At 31.6% G+C, this 21,152-nt stretch overlaps 1 protein-coding gene across 1 annotated transcript in view; it reads left to right on the forward strand.

The window, feature by feature from the left end:
- Positions 1–19,689, forward strand: part of LOC139517122 (protein Wnt-11-like) — a 31,625-nt gene extending 11,936 nt beyond the window's left edge. The window contains exons 2-5 of the mRNA XM_071307829.1: positions 11,063–11,295; positions 15,105–15,385; positions 16,960–17,252; positions 18,273–19,689. Coding sequence (XP_071163930.1) covers positions 11,063–11,295; positions 15,105–15,385; positions 16,960–17,252; positions 18,273–18,447 — 982 coding nt within the window. The 3' untranslated portion in view covers positions 18,448–19,689. The remainder of the gene's footprint in view (positions 1–11,062; positions 11,296–15,104; positions 15,386–16,959; positions 17,253–18,272) is intronic.
- Positions 19,690–21,152: the final 1,463 nt, after the last annotated feature.

Consider the following 21,152-nt stretch of genomic DNA (forward strand, 5'->3'; position numbering starts at 1 on the left):
GAATTACAGGCTTCTGACTTGGGACAGGCACATACATAAATAATGTGGCGGGGTTCATGTTTGATTGTAGACGTTCAGTTCTGAAGCAATACCCAATTTGAAAATAAGTGAGAGGTTAGGATTTAAATGTACTTTTTTTCAAAAGTTTAGTTCATTGGTTACCCCTATTCTCTTTTTTTTTTATTTAACATATTAATCTGTTTTAATTGATATGCATCCAGATAGTGAGTTTTAATGGTTTAAAACCCTGATTATTTGTACTTGGTGTTAAGAAGCATGCAACATGATTTTATATTGAAGCGCATCTTTTACTTCTGATTTTTATAATCTTTCAATCTGACGCTTAACTATTAAGATATATCATTAGCAGTAATCTGCAATATTTTGCATTCATGGTTCAGATCTTAGCAGAAATCTGCAGTGTTGCACCCAAAGCAATAAAAGTTTCATACTTTAGATTTTCATCTTGGTAATGTTATGCAAGAGAGCAATACTTTGGTTTTTTTTGTAAATCTATATCAATTAGCACGATCTTGTTACTCGGTATCACGAACACATTGTCCTTATGATACAGCTACATGTGATTTTTTGTCTTTCCCTTACACGCAGTTTATGGCTGTAAAAATGGGGAAGTTGTCTTATGCATTCAATTTGTTACAGATATTTAAAACTACAATTGATCAATGCTTCAAGTTTAAAAAAGAATGCAGTTTTAAGACTTAGCATAGTCGTCTTCTATGTGAGTAATCAATAAGATCATAAACAACACGATATGTATTTACACCAAAGATTTATTGTATTGGGTTATAAAATTTGTGTTTTCACGAGGACAAATCAAAGGTATACACGCCATTTATTTGTAGAATGCCAACTTGCTATGGTAAAACTATGCATACTATGAGGCTAATCTGTTGTACAATTGAAACATACTAAATAAACTTAAGAAAATTTCAAGTTGTTGAAAAGATCACTTCGCTTAAGACGCTATAAACAAGACTGTTCTGCACACTAAGATTACAAATAAATATGAACTATAGAGTATTGTCGACAATCTACACCCTTTGAAGTTTTATACCCATTTTCATTCAGAAACTTCGAGTGGCGTTCTCCAAGGTGTATCAAAAGAATGGTAATTTATGATAAGTGATTATGTTTAAGGATAAAGAAAATAGTAAAACATTTAAAGTTTGGAGGTAGTAAATTTCAGATGTATATTTCAAGTTAATGCTAATGTTTATATGCACACAGATAAACACGAAGATATGATTTTGTCCAAACAAAATTAAATGTCATTGAAACTAGACTTTTGATCTTTTAAATCAACACTTGTCATAAATCAGAAATTGCCATTGAATTTTTCTGAAAACGGAGTACATAAAAATATGTATTTAGCATATATTATGTGCTACAAATCAAATTATGATAAAAACTATTTCGATATTCTCGTTTGAAAATTATTAAGTGTTCAAGATAATAAATTATAGTTTTAAGAAATTCTATATTCTGATACAAATTATATGCACATTTCGATGTGCAACATTTTTTTTTATATAATTAGGCTTTATGTTCGAAATTTATGTCAATATCTGTGTTATTAAGTCGGCCTATCACCTGTAATACTAGGTTATATGGTGAAGGCTTTTCTGTGTCACATTATAATGATAGTCCTCGAAGTGCAATGCAGATGCACATACTATTAAATAAAACTGGATGCTTTGTATAGTTTGAATTTTATTGCCTGTACTAAAATACTTAACATACTCATTGTTTTGCCACTGATCGCGATAATTATTATGGGAATGCTTTAGGACTCCAATACAGCCTCTATATATATAAAAGATGTTTCTAAAATGCCAACCAAATTCGAACAACTAAACTTGTTAAATAATGCATTAGGTTGTAATGACATATGTCCATTCAGTGGCGGATCCGGAACTTTTCATAAAAAAGGGGGCGCTTCTGTCATGCTTCAGGTATCCCTATATAATCAACCAAATTTTACCTAAGAAAAGGGGGGGGTCTGGACCCCCCTGGACCCGCCTTTGCCATTCTTATTGGTGGCATAGAGGCAACTTTCCTTTTTTTCCCCTTATTTTCCCCCTCCTTAATGACGACGTCCAATTGTCTCCTCATGTTGTGTACATTACTTGGTTGGCTTGATATGCGCAAAACCGCCAAGGATTGACTATCGATATATAATCATACCTAGATTTCTCCACAATAACAGCAGTAAAACTCTTTCTAAAGTATCTGTTAAGGTGTGCGAGATGGATAACATTGCAGCCATGTCCGGTCAGAATAGGGACGTTTAATTCGATACCTCATGTAGGCAGAATGCCACTCTCGGCACATAACAAAAGCCTTACACAACTGTCTTAAGGGTCAGTAGCTGTTCTGTTACTATCAAACATATTCCATTTTTCTCAGTCGTAGTCAACCTTTCTCGCCTGTCCTCCCGGTCGACTTACCTTGCAGAAGTCACTTATAACGAACTGATGGTTAACTTGATCTCGTCTTGAATATGCATGAAACATTTGTCACTGAACAAGATTTCAAACAAGCAACAGCCAATCAATCTATCGATTTGCGTATGTTTGCATAAAAGTCTATCTGAAAAAGAATGTTTTTCCTTAAATATGCTCACACGAAGTGACGTTGTTTATTTAAGAAAGTTAATATTTTCATTATTTAAAATCTTCTGAAACTGTGATAATTTATCGTTATTGAGATTGATCAAATTTTGTTCTAAATATTATTCAAATATAAGGGTACCGTTTGATATGGGAATATGATTCCACTTGAGGAATGCAATATAGGTGGTATTTCAGACCCAGCTTTTTATGTTGACCATATTAATACATTTAAGAATGTGTCCTTCAAATCTTCATGTTGGTTAAATCGACATACTTGATTAAGCAAGAGTGAACACATTATTGTGCTTGACATAGTAAGGCAGAAATAGTTTATAGTTTACAGAGTAACAAAATTGTAATATTTACATGTATCACCACTTTAGATCTCTTTTGAGTCCCGTACAATTGATGTCGAAATATCAGGCGTATAAGATTGTTGCTACATCCTGCTTCTTGTGCAACACTAGTCGCATGATTTCGATGCTGGAACTCGTGTTTTTTTTAAATTCCTTTATCAGGTACAATTGAAACTAAACGTACGGAAAGCTTAAGAAATATCAAACATTTTGTGAGCGTAAAAACAACAGTATCCAGTATGGAACAACCATGCATAATCGTTCAAGGTCAATTTTGAGAATTACATATATATACATGTACTAGTATACTAGCTTCTGAGCAAATGTTATACCTTCGGGCATGAATAGACCATTTGCTGCAGTACCGACATTGCGATAGTAAACACATATGGTATGATGATTTATGTGCAACAGACGCGTGTTTCTGGAAAAATCTACAAGAATATGAAACATTATAACTCATAAAAAACCAAAACGGCTTAAACAGAAAAGTCATAAAGGTAAACAAGATGGTTGATCACCATTCATGGTTGCAATCCTTAGCAAATTTTTATAAATTCTTAAACAAAAAGATTCAGAATAAATTTTAAAATCGTGTCAAGACATAATTAAGCATTGGCTACTAGACAAATGGTACTCTCGTGGACTGGTTATGGATAAAAGAAGATGATTCACCAGCAGGATACATAAAACGCTTAATATTATCTTCGTGCATAATACTGGTTAATGTTAAGGTGTGAGAACTGGACACAATTATCCGAGATATACATTTTGTAATGGTCAAACATTGAACTTCTGCAAAAATAATAAACACACTAAAGTTTCGTTTCCAGAAGAGATTCGAGATCGTTCCAACTTCCCATTTAAAATGAAATAGGCACACAGATAAAAATACATATGGACATTTTAATGCACATCAATAAACCCCAGACAATTTAGTTTATGCCGTATATAAAAAGGAATGAAAGAAAAAGATGTTCAAACACAGTCTTACCGACTTATTTGAGATGATCTGATTATTGAAGTAAATTTCCCCCATTCTTATTGTAAGAAGATGATATGCACAGGTAAGATATAGAACGTAATTAAAAATAGGTTTTTTTTTACAGTTCTTTGATATAAATGTAGCTTTCTTTCATTTTTCTAATTCATGCATCAGTTAATAACATGAAAATGACAACATGAAAATCACGGTTTTCTTTGTAATGTTCAAGAGATATTTACATAACATATTCTTAATACTTTGCAGCCGTTTCGGATCGTGTATAATCAAAATATAATCTAGACCCTACTTAATATGTTTCTTTGCTAATTGCATAACAAGCGTGTTGCATCTGTATATATGTTAAAGAACCACCGCTATTTGGCAAATTCTTTATATTTTGATATATGAAATAATGTTTGCTCGTTAATAGGTTCACGTTCCTTCGTGGCTTTTATCTTAGCGATTTTTTTTATAAAATCAAAACCTATCTTAATTATTAACGTCAATCGTAAATATTCACAAAAACAATTTCAAAGAGCTCCGGTAGATAACTATGTCTAACGATTGGCACTTATGCATTAACCTTTATGCACTCGGTAATAATAAATACCCCGAAAACGAATTACACTTCATAGTAGAAAACGGCGTACCTGAAATGGTCTGTATATGCAAATTAGACAAACCTATTAAATGCCATTATGCGCGACGTCATCTGTACGTTACGAATCTCACTGTTTAGTTTCTAGAACACTCAAAATAATCCATGGTTCTATAGAAAGGTATGATACGAATTTCTATGCCAATAGGACGTGTTGTGAATAGCCATCAAAGAAAAAAACAGGACCACATTTAATAAAGTAAAACCGAATGTTTGTGCGAATAATCCTATATAAAGTTAAGATAGAATTTCTGTGCCATTATTTAAAAAAAAAAAACCACCTATCGCAGCATCAGTAGTACTTTATAAACAACGTCATACAGATGTCTATGCACGCGACACATGATGCCCACGACAAGTGTGTGTTGAATTATCATTCAGAATATGTGGTCCTTTGATTCAGATTCAATAGTTTATTAACAGACTTTGCAGTACACACGACACGGTTGATTGCATTCAAAAAGTGTAAGTGGTCCTATGTTTGGAAGATAGACTGATTGAGCATAAAACCAAAGGAACTGTACGAATAGTTGTGATAAACAAGTGAACTATTGCAGTCTTCGATAGAAATGAGACCTCAGTATGATCAAAAAGTGAAACTAGTGGCATCACTGAAAGAGAAAAAGCCCGGCAAGCACATGTAAATTTGTTTTTTACCCAGTGGAAAAGATTCACATATTTAGGCATTTGTTTGCAATATTTCATTTGATGTACTGTATTGTGTCTATATGTTGTAACCTTTTACAATATATACAACAAAAAAATTAATCATAACGTGTCAAATTAATAACGTAATGTCTGAAAAGTCCATTCCAAAATACAGGTTTGATTAGGTTGGATTTCACTTTATTTTTGTAAAAAAAAACAACACTTTTAGTGCCATGAACACGTACAGACATACATGTTACGTCGTTTAATCGAAGAATTTTGAATCCTTTAATTCAGAAACAACGATCTCCATGAAAAAGCATAACAATTTTGCCATTGGATGTTAAGTTAAGCCAAAATCTTTAAACTTGCAATTCAGTTGATTTTGAGAGAGAAAATAAGATTAAATGCTATTAATTGAATACAATGAATGATACATATTATTTTTCTTTAAAATGCACACTCACTGTCACATAAATTGTTCAGTGAATGATTTAATCACGATAAAAATATACGGTAGCCATCACGCATTGGTTTATGTTTTAGATGTTGTTATATATGCTGAAGATATAGTTCCCTGAATGTTTCACCTGACTTTGTCGATCTTATATACTATCTATCCTATACTATCAGCGGCTTACCTCTCGAAATATGCTGACACGAGTGTTTCAGTTAGAACATGATACAATACTTGCGCTTCCTGCGACTTTTACACCAATCCTGTTTCTGATTTTAGCTTAACGTTTAACATTGAGTTTTTGCTGTTCATTTTCTCTATCTGTTTGATACATTGTTTTTCATTAGGCGGATCCAGAAATTTTCATAAGAAGGGACCCACCGGCCAGCCTAACCCCTTAAACCGCCTTTGATTGGTTTTGGTGTTCTCTGTCTTTTAAATTTGTGTGTATATCAGTTTTAGAAGATTAACAACAGAATCTTCTACTTAAAGTGTAATTTTTATGAGACGCTTTTAATCTGCCACTTCTTGTAAAATTATAAAATGTGTTAGAACAAATGATGAAACTGTTATACATCGGTAATTAACCAAGTCAGACAATTTGTAATTTACCATACAAAAATATATAAAGCCAGATGTCGGAAAGATGAAAGAGGGAGGTTTGCACGACAAATTAAACATTTTAAACAGGAAGATTACTACGTACAATGATAGTGTAACGAAGGGAATGCTCGATTACTTCTCTCCTTATCACTTTACACAGTGCAATAAACTATTTTTCTAGTTATCAATTTACAAATCTTTCATAACAAAAGTTCACTGATTATTGTAATAGATATCCCTTGTGAATCTGACTAATAGACCTTTAAGGTGAAACCAAACCGCTTACATTTCATTTAAACACTTATCAAAATACTATAATGAAGTTTGACCATTGTCTTTAATCGGGATCTTTGGTAGGGGTGGTGTATTGTGGGACTTTTCGACTATCTTTTACTAATGACCGCATAAAAATAAACAGAACTTTTGTCTTTATATCAAAAGGATGTCACCAATATAATGATGTGCAGATATTTTCTCGTCCGTACAACTTGGTGGGTCCGAACTTGGCAGTCAGTATGTACATTCAACATGGCGTCAAAGCGAAGTTTTATTTATTAAATTTGCAGAGTCATAATGTTAGATTTTTGTCCTATTTTGACTTAATGGCTATTAAGCGCACAATGTTATTATGATATTTAAGACTTTGTGGTATAGGTGCTGTGAATATACATATTAATTGCATGATATCTTGTGTCGAAAAAGTCAAATATATAACGGAAACTAAGAGAGTAGATGAACGATGAGCCAGGTGATCAAATATAGAATTGTATATGCATATACATATAAATACGTCTTTCAAAATTACATAATTATTTTTTTAAACTTTCAATTAAAAATTTAAAAAGCGAATCAAGTTACTAGTAATTCAATGAACACTATTTCAAACATTTTATTCATTTGTATGATTTCATTTCTGCTTGAATATTTATTGTAGTTTTTACTACATCTACTTCAAATTGTTAAAGCTGTATATATAGTCATGATGAATGTTGGTAACCAACATAATATGCATTAAAAAACAAGGATATACTATCTTTGAATAAAGATATGCACTGTCATACAGTTCAATTTGAGAGAGTTTACTTCTTTATGCATGTGTATAAAACTGAGAATGGAAATGGGGAATGTGTCAATCAAAGCGTGTTGTGTTCATGCCTAACACAACAGATGTCACATCTGAAACAGGATATGCTTCCTTTCCGGAGCACCTGAGATCATCCCCTTTTTTTTGGGGGGGGGGGGGGGGTTAGTGAAGACCTGTCTTCAGTTTTTATGTTGTGTTTTTGTATACTGTTGTTTACCTTTTGGATTTGTTTTAGTTTTTAACTTTGCATTGTCAGTTTGTTTTCGACCCCCTTGTGTTTCTTTCGAATTTCTTTTATAATAGCTGGTCATTGTTTGTATACCTAAGCCTGAAATGCATATTGAAAGTTTTTTGTACGATGTATAGGATATGTTTTGAAGTTAGTTTCAAGTAAGTTTTGAATTGAAATTTTAATTTTTAATTAAACTACTTGTTTTTGTTCAATATAATTTTCTAAATTATGATAAAATCTTGTCACAAATAAAGTATTTGACTCTCAAGGGATTTCTGTATTTGTTATTTGCCACTTTGTCCAAATCATCGAGATTTTATCATTTTACTACGGGATGTTAGCATGTTTGTTCTCAATTTTTGTAAGTTACGATGAAAAACCCAGTTAAAACCATAGTTGTTCAATTTATGAAGGCTCTTGTGATTTTCCAGAAAACGAAACATATAAATAAACAAAAGCAAGATAAAGCGTAGTTTATAAAAGATTAAATAGTCTACAGTTTGTAAATTAAAGGTTACAGTTATGTTTTTTTTTTAGACTTGAAAGTTGATATTTTTGAAAAATGTTGCCGATGAAAATTAAACTGATTTCGACTTAATCCGTTTTGTTGTTTTCATAGAAAGAATACATTAAATTTCTGAAAAATAAAACGAACTGCAAAAGCTCTGCGTTGAAGGCCGTACCTTGACCTATAATGGTTTACTTTTATATGAGTGTTACTAAGATGGAGAGTTGTCTCATTGGCACTCATACCACATCTTCCTATATCTATGAATAAAATTGAGAAAGGAAATGGGGAATGTGTCAAAGCGACAACAATCCGACCATAGAGCAGACAACAGCCGAAGGCCACCAATGGGTCTTCAATGTAGCGAGAAACTCCCGCACCCGTGGGCGTCCTTCAGCTGGCCCCTTAAAAAATGTGTATACTAGTAGTGATAATGGACGTTATTTCATTACTGGGTTAACAATGTGGATACTATACAACATAGTGGCAAACCTTTAATCATGTGTGAAGCCATTGCTAATGATATCTTGAGTTAACAAGGACAAAAGTAAGCCTATAACTAAATCAAACAATCAGCTCAATAAGATGGACTATACGCTGGTTTGCAACTTATGCAAACCAATAATCAAAAATAATAAAGAGTTCAAAGCGGTTAATGCAAGTTGATACTGCAAGTTCATAATTTTATTTTCAGTATTTTCTTATGAGGCATACCATTGGATAAATAATTAATTTCGGAATTGTTTACTAGTATAAGAAAGAAGCTTGAAAGTCTTCCAAATTTTAAAACACATTCATATAAAGCACAAAAGAGAAGTGTAATAGCATGAAATGCGTTGATAACAACAAGGTTATGTACGTAGAGTTAAATAATGCAATTACTGAAAGTGTTTATAAAACACGTATGAAAACCAGATTGGCTTTAAGTATTGCATAAATATAATATATAATGTATTTTCCAAAAAAAATTGATGAATGATTCAGTGTTACGTTTTAGATTTTCTTCCACTTGCACAAAAAAGACGTTCAATTGAAAGTGCTTATATATATATATATATATGTTTTGGGAGAGACATACTAAAAGGGACGTAATTCTGAGGACTTTTTTCATTATTAATTTAATCATTTTGATTTTTTTGATTCTACATTCGATCAGAATCAGCTTCAGTGAGAGTTAATTAGGAAACCTAAGGGTCATGGAGAAATATTTTCTTGTTTTATGAAATTTGGTAAATGAAATATAGATCTTAGTGCTTTGAGCGTCTACCTATATTACATGCAGAACTATTTTGACATTTTTATAAAATGTTGTTCATTTAAATGTGTCAAAAACAGTTCACATAAGTTGGCATGAAAAAAAAATTAAAGTGCATTTCAGTGCATACAGTTCCTTCTTGTCAAGTTTGGTCTCAATTGGCTTGTGACTTATTTTGGATCGATGGACGACTGAGTGAAATAATGATTAAAATATTATGTTAGGTGAGATAAAAAGATAAAAGTTGCCTAATAAAAATTGGAAGATAACTGAACATTTGAATTCCAGTTATTTTGGCAGACGATGCAATGAACAGCAATAAATGTCACATAAAATATATAAAATAACGTTATGAGATGAATAAACTTTTAGATACTATTTTTCAACGACAATCTCATTACATTTATTGTTTCGATGCCAAAATCTTGTCACTTCTGTGAAGTCTCGTGCACATCTCGTAAATGTGCATATATGTTTGACAGCAAGGTTAGACATAACGATTGTTATCTCGCGTGGTTTCGTCATTACCGAGATCTGATAGCAAATTGTTGATCGCGATTGTCACTCAAAATGTTAAACTGTTTTATGTTACTTCTATTGTGTAACAGTTACAATACTTATTCATGAAAGATATCACATTATATACCTATATACTATTTCAAGCACCTTAAATATTTAAATGAATCATCCCCTCGTAAACATTAATGTTGCAAGTGGAATGATATTTATATATATATTTTCACCAGACAACAGATACGTTTTTTGTACAAACAAATATTTATATATATATATAATTGTTTTCTTGCGAAATGTTATGTGGCTGTAGGCCAATATGACCCTTTCTGACACCTGACGTCCGCCATCGACCTTCCATTCAAAACTACAAAACCATATTTTTTTTAAAATCTTATATTTCTAATTGGTATCTCGCTTCAAATTTGCTAATTTTATTCCCGTTCATTGGCCATCCTGCTCTGAATAAAAATAGAACGTAGGAATGTTAAAATGCAGGTAATTTTTCAATAACTGCAAAATCAATCATAAATTTCAAAATGTTCAAATTGCCAAATATTTCCACTCTCTATTTGTACATAAAATAGTAAAACTAATTCTTATATCAGTAATTGTCATTAAATAACTTTTTTTTATCAGTTCAGACATTTTTTTATATTAATCTGAGACTGCAATAGATACACAGCGAAAGAGATCAGCTGATGAAGTTATGAAAAAAAATGCTGATATATAGCTGACACCATTAATTAAATGCCATTGAGAGGTGGTTGCATGGAGGATTTCTTTTTTTCGAATTTAAGAAGTGTTGGTAATAATGTTGAAAATTATAATAGAAAGACTAATAAAGGAGCATGACAGGTCGGAAGTTGTTCGATACAGTTGGAATTCACTAATGGTCGCAAGTATACTGAATATAAACTTATCGTAGATACCAGGTTGAGGTGTTGTGTCACCGTTTTGTTAGAATAGTTTGATCAAGAATTCAATTAGGTATGTATAATATCAGAAAATAATCCAAATAGGCAGGAACGAATTTATCACCACTTAGTTATTGTAAAACTTGTTTTTATGTATACATAATAATTTAATTTGATTATGCATGACATTGTTGGTTTTCTTTCTATTTTCAGAGCAATGCATGAAAAAAGATTTTCCGAGTGGAATACATATCAGAACTGTTCAAAATCATTAGGACTAGTTAAGAAACAAGTGAAATTATGTAGAACTAATTTAGATTTAATGAGAACATTTTCACATGCAGCATATATAGCTAGTAAAACATGCCAAGAACAATTTGCCGATAGACGATGGAATTGTTCCTCTCTGCTCAAAGTACCAAAATTATCACGTGATTTATCTCGAGGTAAGTTCGTTTAGTTTTTGTGCCAGAATAACCTGTTTCAGAAAGAGACTACAACATGATGTGATACAAATAGAAATATAAATAATGTGAAGATAAGTACAAGTACATTTAACCTTGTATATCATGGTGAAAAAGATGACATTGTTCAAAAGTCTGGAAGTTAAACCTCTCAAATGATTTTATTTGTAAGCATCTCTATCTAAACTCAATGTTCATTTAATTTAAGTGAGTTAAGCAACTTCTGCTATGCTTTATCATTTGAATAGGAATTTCTACGACCTTAACATGTGCAGTAATTACAATTAACCAAAAGACTATACGAAACAAAATATGTTTATAATTTATAAAGGTAACATCTTCTATAGAATAGACACACCATGCCCACTTTTCGTGACACATTGGTTCTAAAAGCAGCTAATGCAAGACATCGAATGAATCTTAATTGTCTATAATAATCTATATATCTATTAAAATAAGCATTATTACAAAACAAAATATTACTGAAAGACTATTCGAAAAAAAAGAGAAATGTTTATAATGCTAACATCATCTTTAGAAAAGACACATTATACCCATCCCATCTTTACGCGTGAGACATTGGCCTTAAAAGCGGCTTATGCAAGGCATCGAATGATTAATAGTCTATACTAATCAATAAATCTATTAACATAAGCAATATCACAGAAATAAATATTACTGAAAGACTATACGATTTTTTTTTTTATTTATGATGGTAATATTATCGTAAGAAGAGACACGCCATACCCATCTGTTGTAAGACATTGGCCCTAAAAGTAGCTTGTGCAAGCTATTCAATGAATCTGAATAGTCTATAATAATCAAAACATCTATTAACATAATCATCATAACAAAACTAAATACCAATTAGCTTTAAGTGGAACATTTGCTAGAAGCATTTTTTTTGCAGCTTTTTAAACACTTTGTATAAATCCACTATATAAGGCCGTTAGTTTTCTCGTTTGAATTGTTTTAGATTGTCATTTCGGGGTCTTTTATAGCTGACTATTCGGTTTGGGCTTTGCTCATTGTTGAAGGCCGTACGGTGACCTATAGTTGTTAGTTTCTGTATCATTTTGGTCTCTTGTGGAGAGTTGTCTTATTGGCAATCATACCACATCTTCTTTTTTTTATATGTATGATAAGAAACTGACATTATCAAGATTCTTTTCTTGATTGACAACACAATTGTTGCATTTGGAGGACGTGTTTTTAAAACAAACCATTGGCATTCCCATGAAAACTAACTGTGTTCCACTTTTTATCGAATTAATTCGTACAAGGCCGACTCTTAGCAGTATCCTTTTAATTTCACATTCAGCTATATAGATGATGTCCTCTCACGAAATAATTCAAAGTGTGGTGACTATTTTGACCGCTTCAAACTTTCAATAAAGGATACAACAGATACAATTAAGTCTACGTCATATCTAACTTTCATGTAGCAATTGACAATGAGGGTCGTTTGAGGACAAAACTTTACGACGATAAAATCATTTCGGTTTCCAAATTGTGAACTTTCCATTTCTACGTACCAGAATCCACTTTCCACCTTTTGTCGATGTTACAAAATGTACTACGGTCCCTTGTAGCTATTTGACATTTCCGTGACGTCAGTGTAACGATATTTGTTATTGTTACAAATACGAATACAATGCACTCACATGTGCTTTAAGTGCATTACTAAACTCTAACCATTGGTGTGTGTCTTGATCTTTATGTACATGTAAGCTGTGCTTATATAACTACGTTCTTTCTTCCAAAACATGCTCTAACGTTTGTTAGTCAGAAGAAGAAATATTGGAGTTCAATAATCAAGGTTTAAGTCGAATCTCTCATTTAAACCGTAACACATTAAATTTTCATATCGTCTGTGATTTACTGAAGAAGAAAGGGTTAAATTTTCGATATATAATTTCATGCTCTTTTATAAATCAAAAATATTTTGGCCATTGCAAATAAAGCGAAAATTTCAGAAGCAAAACATTACGGTAGTCTTCTTAATTTCAGATTTTCTAATTTTATGGGAAATGGTTAAAATGCAAAATTAATATTTATAGTTTTATGATATTTTTGTTATATTCATTCTAGTAGTCACTGGCCTGATGAGAAGAATGATATTTTGCTTTGCTGAATTGTAGAATCATTATGATCAGAAGCTGGGTTATGTCATAGCCTTATTTTGAATGCCCATGCATTGGTTGTCAGCAATGTATCTGAGCATGGTGTAAACACTCCTTTCTCATGGCATTAATTTCTTTTCGCCAAAGTCACAAAAAAATGTATTTAATCATATAGAAACCGTTCAAATCAACACGAATATATTTGAACTATAGTATACAATACTCGTAAACATAAAAACCTTCTATTTTTTTTTTTAATTTACAACCTTAAATATTGATAACGATACAATTTCAGTATTTTTTCCTGTCAATCTGATATAGGTTTGACAGACTTGAAATCTAATGCGAGCTATAAATTTTTTTTAAAAGTTTTACTTCTTATTGATGACATTTTAATAGATCTTCACTACTACATTTCGCATCTGCATTCAAATATTTTCTCTACAAAAAAAAAAAAAACACGACATCAATATGTTTTCTTGACTTGCATCCATATATTTTCATTCGTCTACTGTAGGAATTTGTCTTCCTATTCATCTATGTTGAAACATATTTTCACATATCTTGCATACATACTGGCATATCTTTCATTATGGATTCTGTTATACGATGACGATAAAGGTTGACATATATAGATATAGGAAGATATAGTCCTGAAAGCATATTACACCTTTAAAGAAATCAATTAAAATGGGAGAAGATTTAGATCACAATAAAAACGATTATACCCACCCTCCTTTTCCCCTTGCACATTTTTCTGTGCCTGTCTCTCAACATAGATAAAGTGGGTATTATTCGTTATATTTTTTTTTCTTTGTACAAAACTAGTACATTGTAATAAATATAAAACTCTTTAAATGATACTGGACGTCAACCAAGTTAAAGCCAGGATTCCTTAAGTTTTTGAAGAGGCTAGAATTCGTCTTATATATTTAAGTCAGCGAAAGCGAGCTGGCTATTTCACATGTCGTCATAGCATATTTAATTTCGAACAAATGTAAGTGTATGCATGTATACAAACCATCAACGTTTTTAAAAATAAAGTGATGAGTGTGACCTTGTTTAGAGTGTCCTTTAAGAACGAACATTTTTAAAATTACAATTTAAAAAGTACATACAATTTAAAATGGGTTGACAGTTCGTAAATTTCAGTGATATAAGGTTTACATCCCATTTAAACGTGTCTTGTCTCCAAATTTCACCAAAATAAAGAAATAAATTCAACGAAGTGTTTAATATCATTACATGTAATCAAGGCTGTATTTGTGAATAGACGAACATCGTAAAATCTTATGTCGCCAAATTGAGGTCGCCAGGAGTGAAAAATTTATTTTATTACCATGCGAAATGATATCACCAACTCCAAACGTAAAAATTAACGCAAAGATATAAAAATCGTATTTCAGACCTCCCTGAATTCGAACAATATCAATCATAAAATTCTGTCAGGTTTAGTCATTTCAATATATGTAGCTATTCATGTTGACAATAGAATTCCTTGTTTAACTCCATCATTTATTGAAAAACTTTGTCAGATAACAATATCAAGCTGTGAATTTTATTGTTACCTTTAAGAATCAAGAAAATCGTTAAAGGTATGAATACTATGACACTGTTAACTTTTAATGTTGGTAATTTATTGAATGCAAACCCTTATTTATATTTAAGGTACACGAGAACAGTCCTACGTTTATGCAATAGCATCTTCTGCATTAGTACATTCCATTGCACGTGCATGTAGTTTGGGTGTAACCACAAAATGTAGTTGTGGATCACTCCCTGACAAACCACCTGACGATCAACATAAATGGGGAGGGTGTAGTGATAATGTGAGATATGGTGTATATTTAACGACGAGTTTCACAGAGGCTTCACTTACACGGAAAGGAAAACCAAAAACATCAAAGAAAGCGGACATGAACCGACATAACAATGGAGCTGGAGCACAGGTATTCTACACGTGTAGACGTCATTATCATCAATGTTACGAGAAAAATTGCGACATTACCACATGTTCATATCAATTTTAGTTCGGATCTATGAACCTTATTAATTGATTATACAAAACAAACCCTTTTCATATAAACGTGTACCCTTAAAAATTGTAATCATACAACATAGAACATATAATATAAAACACACTGACTCTTTTTTTTTTACAGATGTCAAAATGCATTTCCAATTTCATTTCTGATCTACACTTTAACCTGAGATTTTCCATAGCAGAACAATAGCTTTGAGATTTCTACTAGGTTTTCTGTTTCCTCCTTCTTATATATAGCGTTACGCGTTTTTTGATGTCGAAACTTGGTACGTAACTAAAGATAGGTTTTTATTGACTTTTACAAATGTTATTTCCCTTTTTGTCGCCATGTTGAAGGTGTACATGCACAAATTGGTTCTTAAATCAGCCAAATTCAACTTGTTATACAGACTTCTAGCTTTAGAAAAGGTTGCGATCCGAACATTTTTTAGGTTCTTTTAGCCTTGCTTAATTAATCACTAGTCTACGATCTAACAATGATATTTAAATGAGACTTGTTTGTACAACGTGTTTCAATGTTGATATTCATACAGGAAATCAATCATTTATCCCGCCAAAATATCGAGCAAGGGAATTAACCCAATCTCAAATTACGGCATATCAAATTCTGTCTTTTCTTCTTGAAAATTTCAAAATTTAATCTGTTAAAATAGTCAATCTATAGATAAAATATGTATTAACATTTACTAAAATTTGCTGCGATGAGGTGTAATAATATTCCTAAACAGATTGTATTCTTCAGCTGAATTATAAAAGTTTTAAAGTTACAAAAGAATAATAGGTAAACCATTTTAAACCATTGATTTTGCCTTTTGATTTTTGATTTTCCTTTTTGAATTTTCCTCGGAGTTCAGTATTTTTGTGTTTTTACTTTTTTGTATCAAACACTTATGACATGTTATAGTGAATTATATAGTATGAAAAGGATAAGAGTTGCTCTTTTCTTATTAATATAAAACACATGTTTTTATATACAATTTGCAGATTTAAGCGTCAAATTGAAACGTTAATTAAAACATTGGGAAGTATTTTATTTTTTCTTTAAATTTTACTGGTTATGAAATATGGTCCGACTTCACAGTGAAAAAAATGAAATTTGATAGCAAAAAATATAACAATTTGGTTAATAGCCATGTGTGTGTGTTCCCATTTTTTTCAACTAAAAATCTCTGCAATACTTGAGGAAATAATGGAGTGTTATAAGAGCGTATGTAGATTTATACGGTAGGAAATATTTTAAACAACTCAAAACGAAGGATAGAGGATCAGTGGTAAAGGTTAAAGCGTGCATTCAAAAGCTACAAGTCGAAACAAAAACAATAGTCATCAAAATGTTACACAGAAAGTCAAAGGTTTAGCAGCACTATCTCACCAAGAACACGAGTCTCCCGATTATCTTCAATAAATATAAAAAAAAGAAGATGTGGTATGATTGCTAATGAGACAACTCATTGTTAAATTGTAAACTTTAAATTTCAGATAGTTTCCGATAGTTTGAAGATAGCGTGCAAGTGTCATGGAGTTTCAGGATCATGCGCAATAAAGACATGCTTCCGATCAATGCCAAACTTTTCAGCTGTAGGGCTGATGTTAAAAGACAAATATATTGCCGCTGTTGAAGCAAAAAGAAAAAGAAAAAAATCAAAGAAAGTTTTTGTACCATTATTTCCACATAGACAAAGTGTTACAACAAACACGTTAATTTATTATACAAAATCTCCTGATTACTGCAGTCGCGACCCCAAAACGGGGGCAGAGGGTACAGAGGGGAGGTAAGTGTCTCTTGAACAATTTTCATAGTCTAAGATATATACCTGCTTCTTACGTTTTCCTACACTCTAATATTACGGAGAGGCAAGTTAAATACAAAACAACGAATAGTGATGTTACTTCATTTTGTTATATGTAAAATTGCATTGATACATTGTATGCAGCAATATCATAACTGCACCTACATATTTAGTATAATATGTATCTCTAAATTGAATTTATATATGTCAGAACATGTTTTTTTCTATCAGAATTGTTCCCGATAAAAGTTGCTGGTTACAATAAAGTTTAAAATCAAGGTGGAAGTCAATACTTTTTTTTCTATTAAACAATTTGAATTATTACATACCAATAAACAAGTTCCTATAATTATACTTCGAGCTTGTGATCTAGAATATCAGTGATTAAAATTAAAATAGACTATTAAAGGTATGTCATGAAAACCACGTGCACATTCCCTGTTCAAGGATAAAAATTAAAAGACAATTTCAGGTTTTTGACCATTTATTTGCCTTATCTTAAGCAAAATAAAAACTGACATTAAAATTCAGTCCAGAAAAAGATTTTAATTTCTTTATTTAAGAATTGAATGCTCTTTTTTGTAAATTTATTGGGGTGTAAAAGCGTTGACCGAAGTACATTTTGTATGAAGCGCGGAAGCACTTCATACTAAAAATGTGCGCACGGTCAACGCTTTTACAACCCTATAAAGTTACAAAAAAAAAGCATTCAATACTTATAATTACATTTTTACCTATAGGATCATGAAAACACGCCTTTTGTCAAGTTTTTATTTCATTTACCTTTGCACTTTATTGTGTGACCTCGTGTCATCATGAATGAAAAGTTGCATTGTGTAATGCAATTGATGAAGGAATATCATGAGATTGCTAGTTTGCCAATCAGAATAACGTATTATAATGAAACATACATCTTATGTAATTATAAAAAAAAACAATAAAAACACAGAAACAAGTGAAAGTTTTTGTTCTGATTATACAATATTTTTTTTTTTTTTTTAGATACTGCGATAAAGGTAGTCAAGGTTGGGGAGGCTGTGATATCCTTTGTTGTGGCAGAGGTTATAAAAGTTTCACAAGAGAAATTGTGGAAAGATGTGAATGTAAATACTATTGGTGTTGTTATGTCAAATGTAAAGAATGTTCCAAAACACTTCACTTAAATGTGTGTCGATAAAATACCTCAATTGTTGTTTTTATATATTTTCTATGAATCTCGATGGAAACTAATATTTGTTCGTGTAACAATTAGTAAAAAGAGAGACAACTAAACGTCTGAACTGTCCAGCACTTACATGGTGATGTGTGACTCAAAAGTCCCGGATTACTGCATCAGTGCATGGGATCAACGACAGATTTGTGCATTATTTTAAATGAATCATGTTATTTTATTTTCTACTATGATTTTTTTCTCTCAATTAGACGGTTCCTTTTAGAAAAATATTATGAAATCCGTATATGATATAAACTCATATTTTTCATTTCTTTTACACGTTATATAGATTTATAGAAAAGTCACCTTACTTGTAAGTAATCGCGAGTATTGGTATCAGAGAAGCATAGGCGATACGATTAAAACACCGGTCCTGTGTCCAAGCTTTGCTTACAAGTGTCTGAAACGCTCCCGCCGTTTTAATTTCTTTTTTTGGGTAACTATTACATCAGCCAATGAAGGTACAGCTTTAACATTTTTTCAAGGTGTGTATAAATTAGACAAAACGGAGGATTGTGAAAGATATTTTAATCATAAAGTAGAACCGAGCGTTTTCAGGTAATTTTCAAGGCTTAGACACAGGATATCTGTCAATTAAAATGAGATTGTAGGCGATTTTACAGCTTTTAAGTTGAATTATCTCCCGTAGTCCAGAAAAAAGTTTTACAAAATAAACTATATTGCATGCCTTCTGTGTATGTCTCATACGTCTGTTATTTAAGTGAAGTCTACATTTTGTTGCTACTCCTGGTGTCTCTGATACTTAGAAGATGTATAACTGAACACCACTTGTGCTCACCCAAATTGGGTTCGAATATAGTAAGTGTTGTTAAAGTTCATCCTGGATTTGTTAATAAAAGTCAAAGTTCATTATAAATTTTAATGAGTTAAGTCATAATGACTTGGTTCACTTCCGCAATTAATAATCTTCCTACTTAATCAATGAGATTGTAATTGTTAATAAGTTGGTATGTCTGTTTATGGTAAGTTATTTATTTTAGAGGGCCTCACTGCTTCCACGGGGCATAATTATATTACAATATACATTTGTTTTACAACACGTGCTGTTTGTTTTGTTTTTGTTTTGTATATAGATTTTTAACAAATTTGGCAATGTTTACTATTGATGTTATTTGTATATCATGACTTTCTTTTCATTAAAATGTATGTAAATATTTAAACATGTCAATAAAATTGTTGTGAAAATATTGTTAAAATTTATTTGAATTTTCGTTTTTAGAGGGAAAAAAACAGGCTTTGTATGTTTCACTAATGTGAAATTAACGGAAAATAAAATCTACTTATGACAGCGTTTTCACTTTACCACGGGATCAGCATCCAGAACTGTAGGAAATAAGGAAATATAATGAGAACTATCTGTGCTCCTCACACAACAAATTTGTTGGTTATATATTTAGTTGAACTAGAGACGACCATACTACAGATAAAAACAACATAAGGCCTTAAGCGAGAGAGGTTTTGTTCGGTTATAAAAGTGAAAAGTTTTGTTTTGTCATATAATTGAGATATTCTGCTTTATAATTGGGACGTTTTCTTGTGTAATATAAAGGAAAAGTTTGGTGCAGTCATATTAGAGGGATATTTGCATATTCTTAATGGATTTGTGATATTTGATCGTAGGAAAACTAATGTTCCTCCTAATTTACTTGACCACAAAGTTTTGAGATGACAAAACAAAAAACTTCCATTCATATGACGGTGGGAGGTAAAGTGCTGTAATAAAAATAGTAAAATCACAAAATTACTGAAACGGAAAGTACCGAATCAAATGGTAAAATCAAAAGCTCAAACACATCAACCAAATGATTAACAACTGTCATATTCCTTACTTGGTACAGGCATTTTCTAAAGTAGAAAATGGTGGATTGAACCTGGTTTTATAGCTAGCTAAACCTCTCTATAGTATAAGACATAATTTTGTTTTATCAGTTATATAAATGAGAGGCCTGGTGCTTTCACATATGAACGAGGTTTTGTTATTTCACATGAAACATCAAAATCCAACTTATATACATATAACAGAACAAAATGTTTCATTAATACGAATGCATCAAACACCTCACCTTTCAGACAGTACAAAACATCTCACTTATATCTAAGATCAAGACCACTTACTTATATGACATTACTTAACCTCTCACTCATACTATGAACAGGATAAAACCTACATCTAAATTTTAGGGTTTGCTTTGTCATCTAAGTGTGATTTTTTTGCGGTCATATAGATTAGACAACAATTGTTTACAGACAATAAAATTTCAGATTAATTTTATTAAGGAGATACAAATTATGGCAAAGCAAACATTGAAGGAATCGCATACACTCCTAAAAGGATAGCCAAAAGGTGCGTTGACACACTAAGTGTTTCTTGCTATGCACGCATCATGTGCAATGCAAATCCATACTCAGTCAAAATGGAACAATCTGGAAAAAATTATATAAGTGAGAAGTTTTTGTGCTGTCATGTATGCGAGATGCTTGTTGCGACAGGTTTTGTTTTTTCGTGTATTTTTGTCTTAAAATAAATGAGAGAGGTAATGACAATGAAGTGTTTAGAATGTTATATTAGTTTACGGTTGTGTTGTTATATTAGTATAAAAGCACAAAATATTGCATATATAATACAGAAAAAAAACCAACTCATATCC

This window comes from Mytilus edulis, chromosome 3 (genome assembly GCF_963676685.1).
Source record: "Mytilus edulis chromosome 3, xbMytEdul2.2, whole genome shotgun sequence".
NCBI lineage: Eukaryota > Metazoa > Mollusca > Bivalvia > Mytilida > Mytilidae > Mytilus > Mytilus edulis.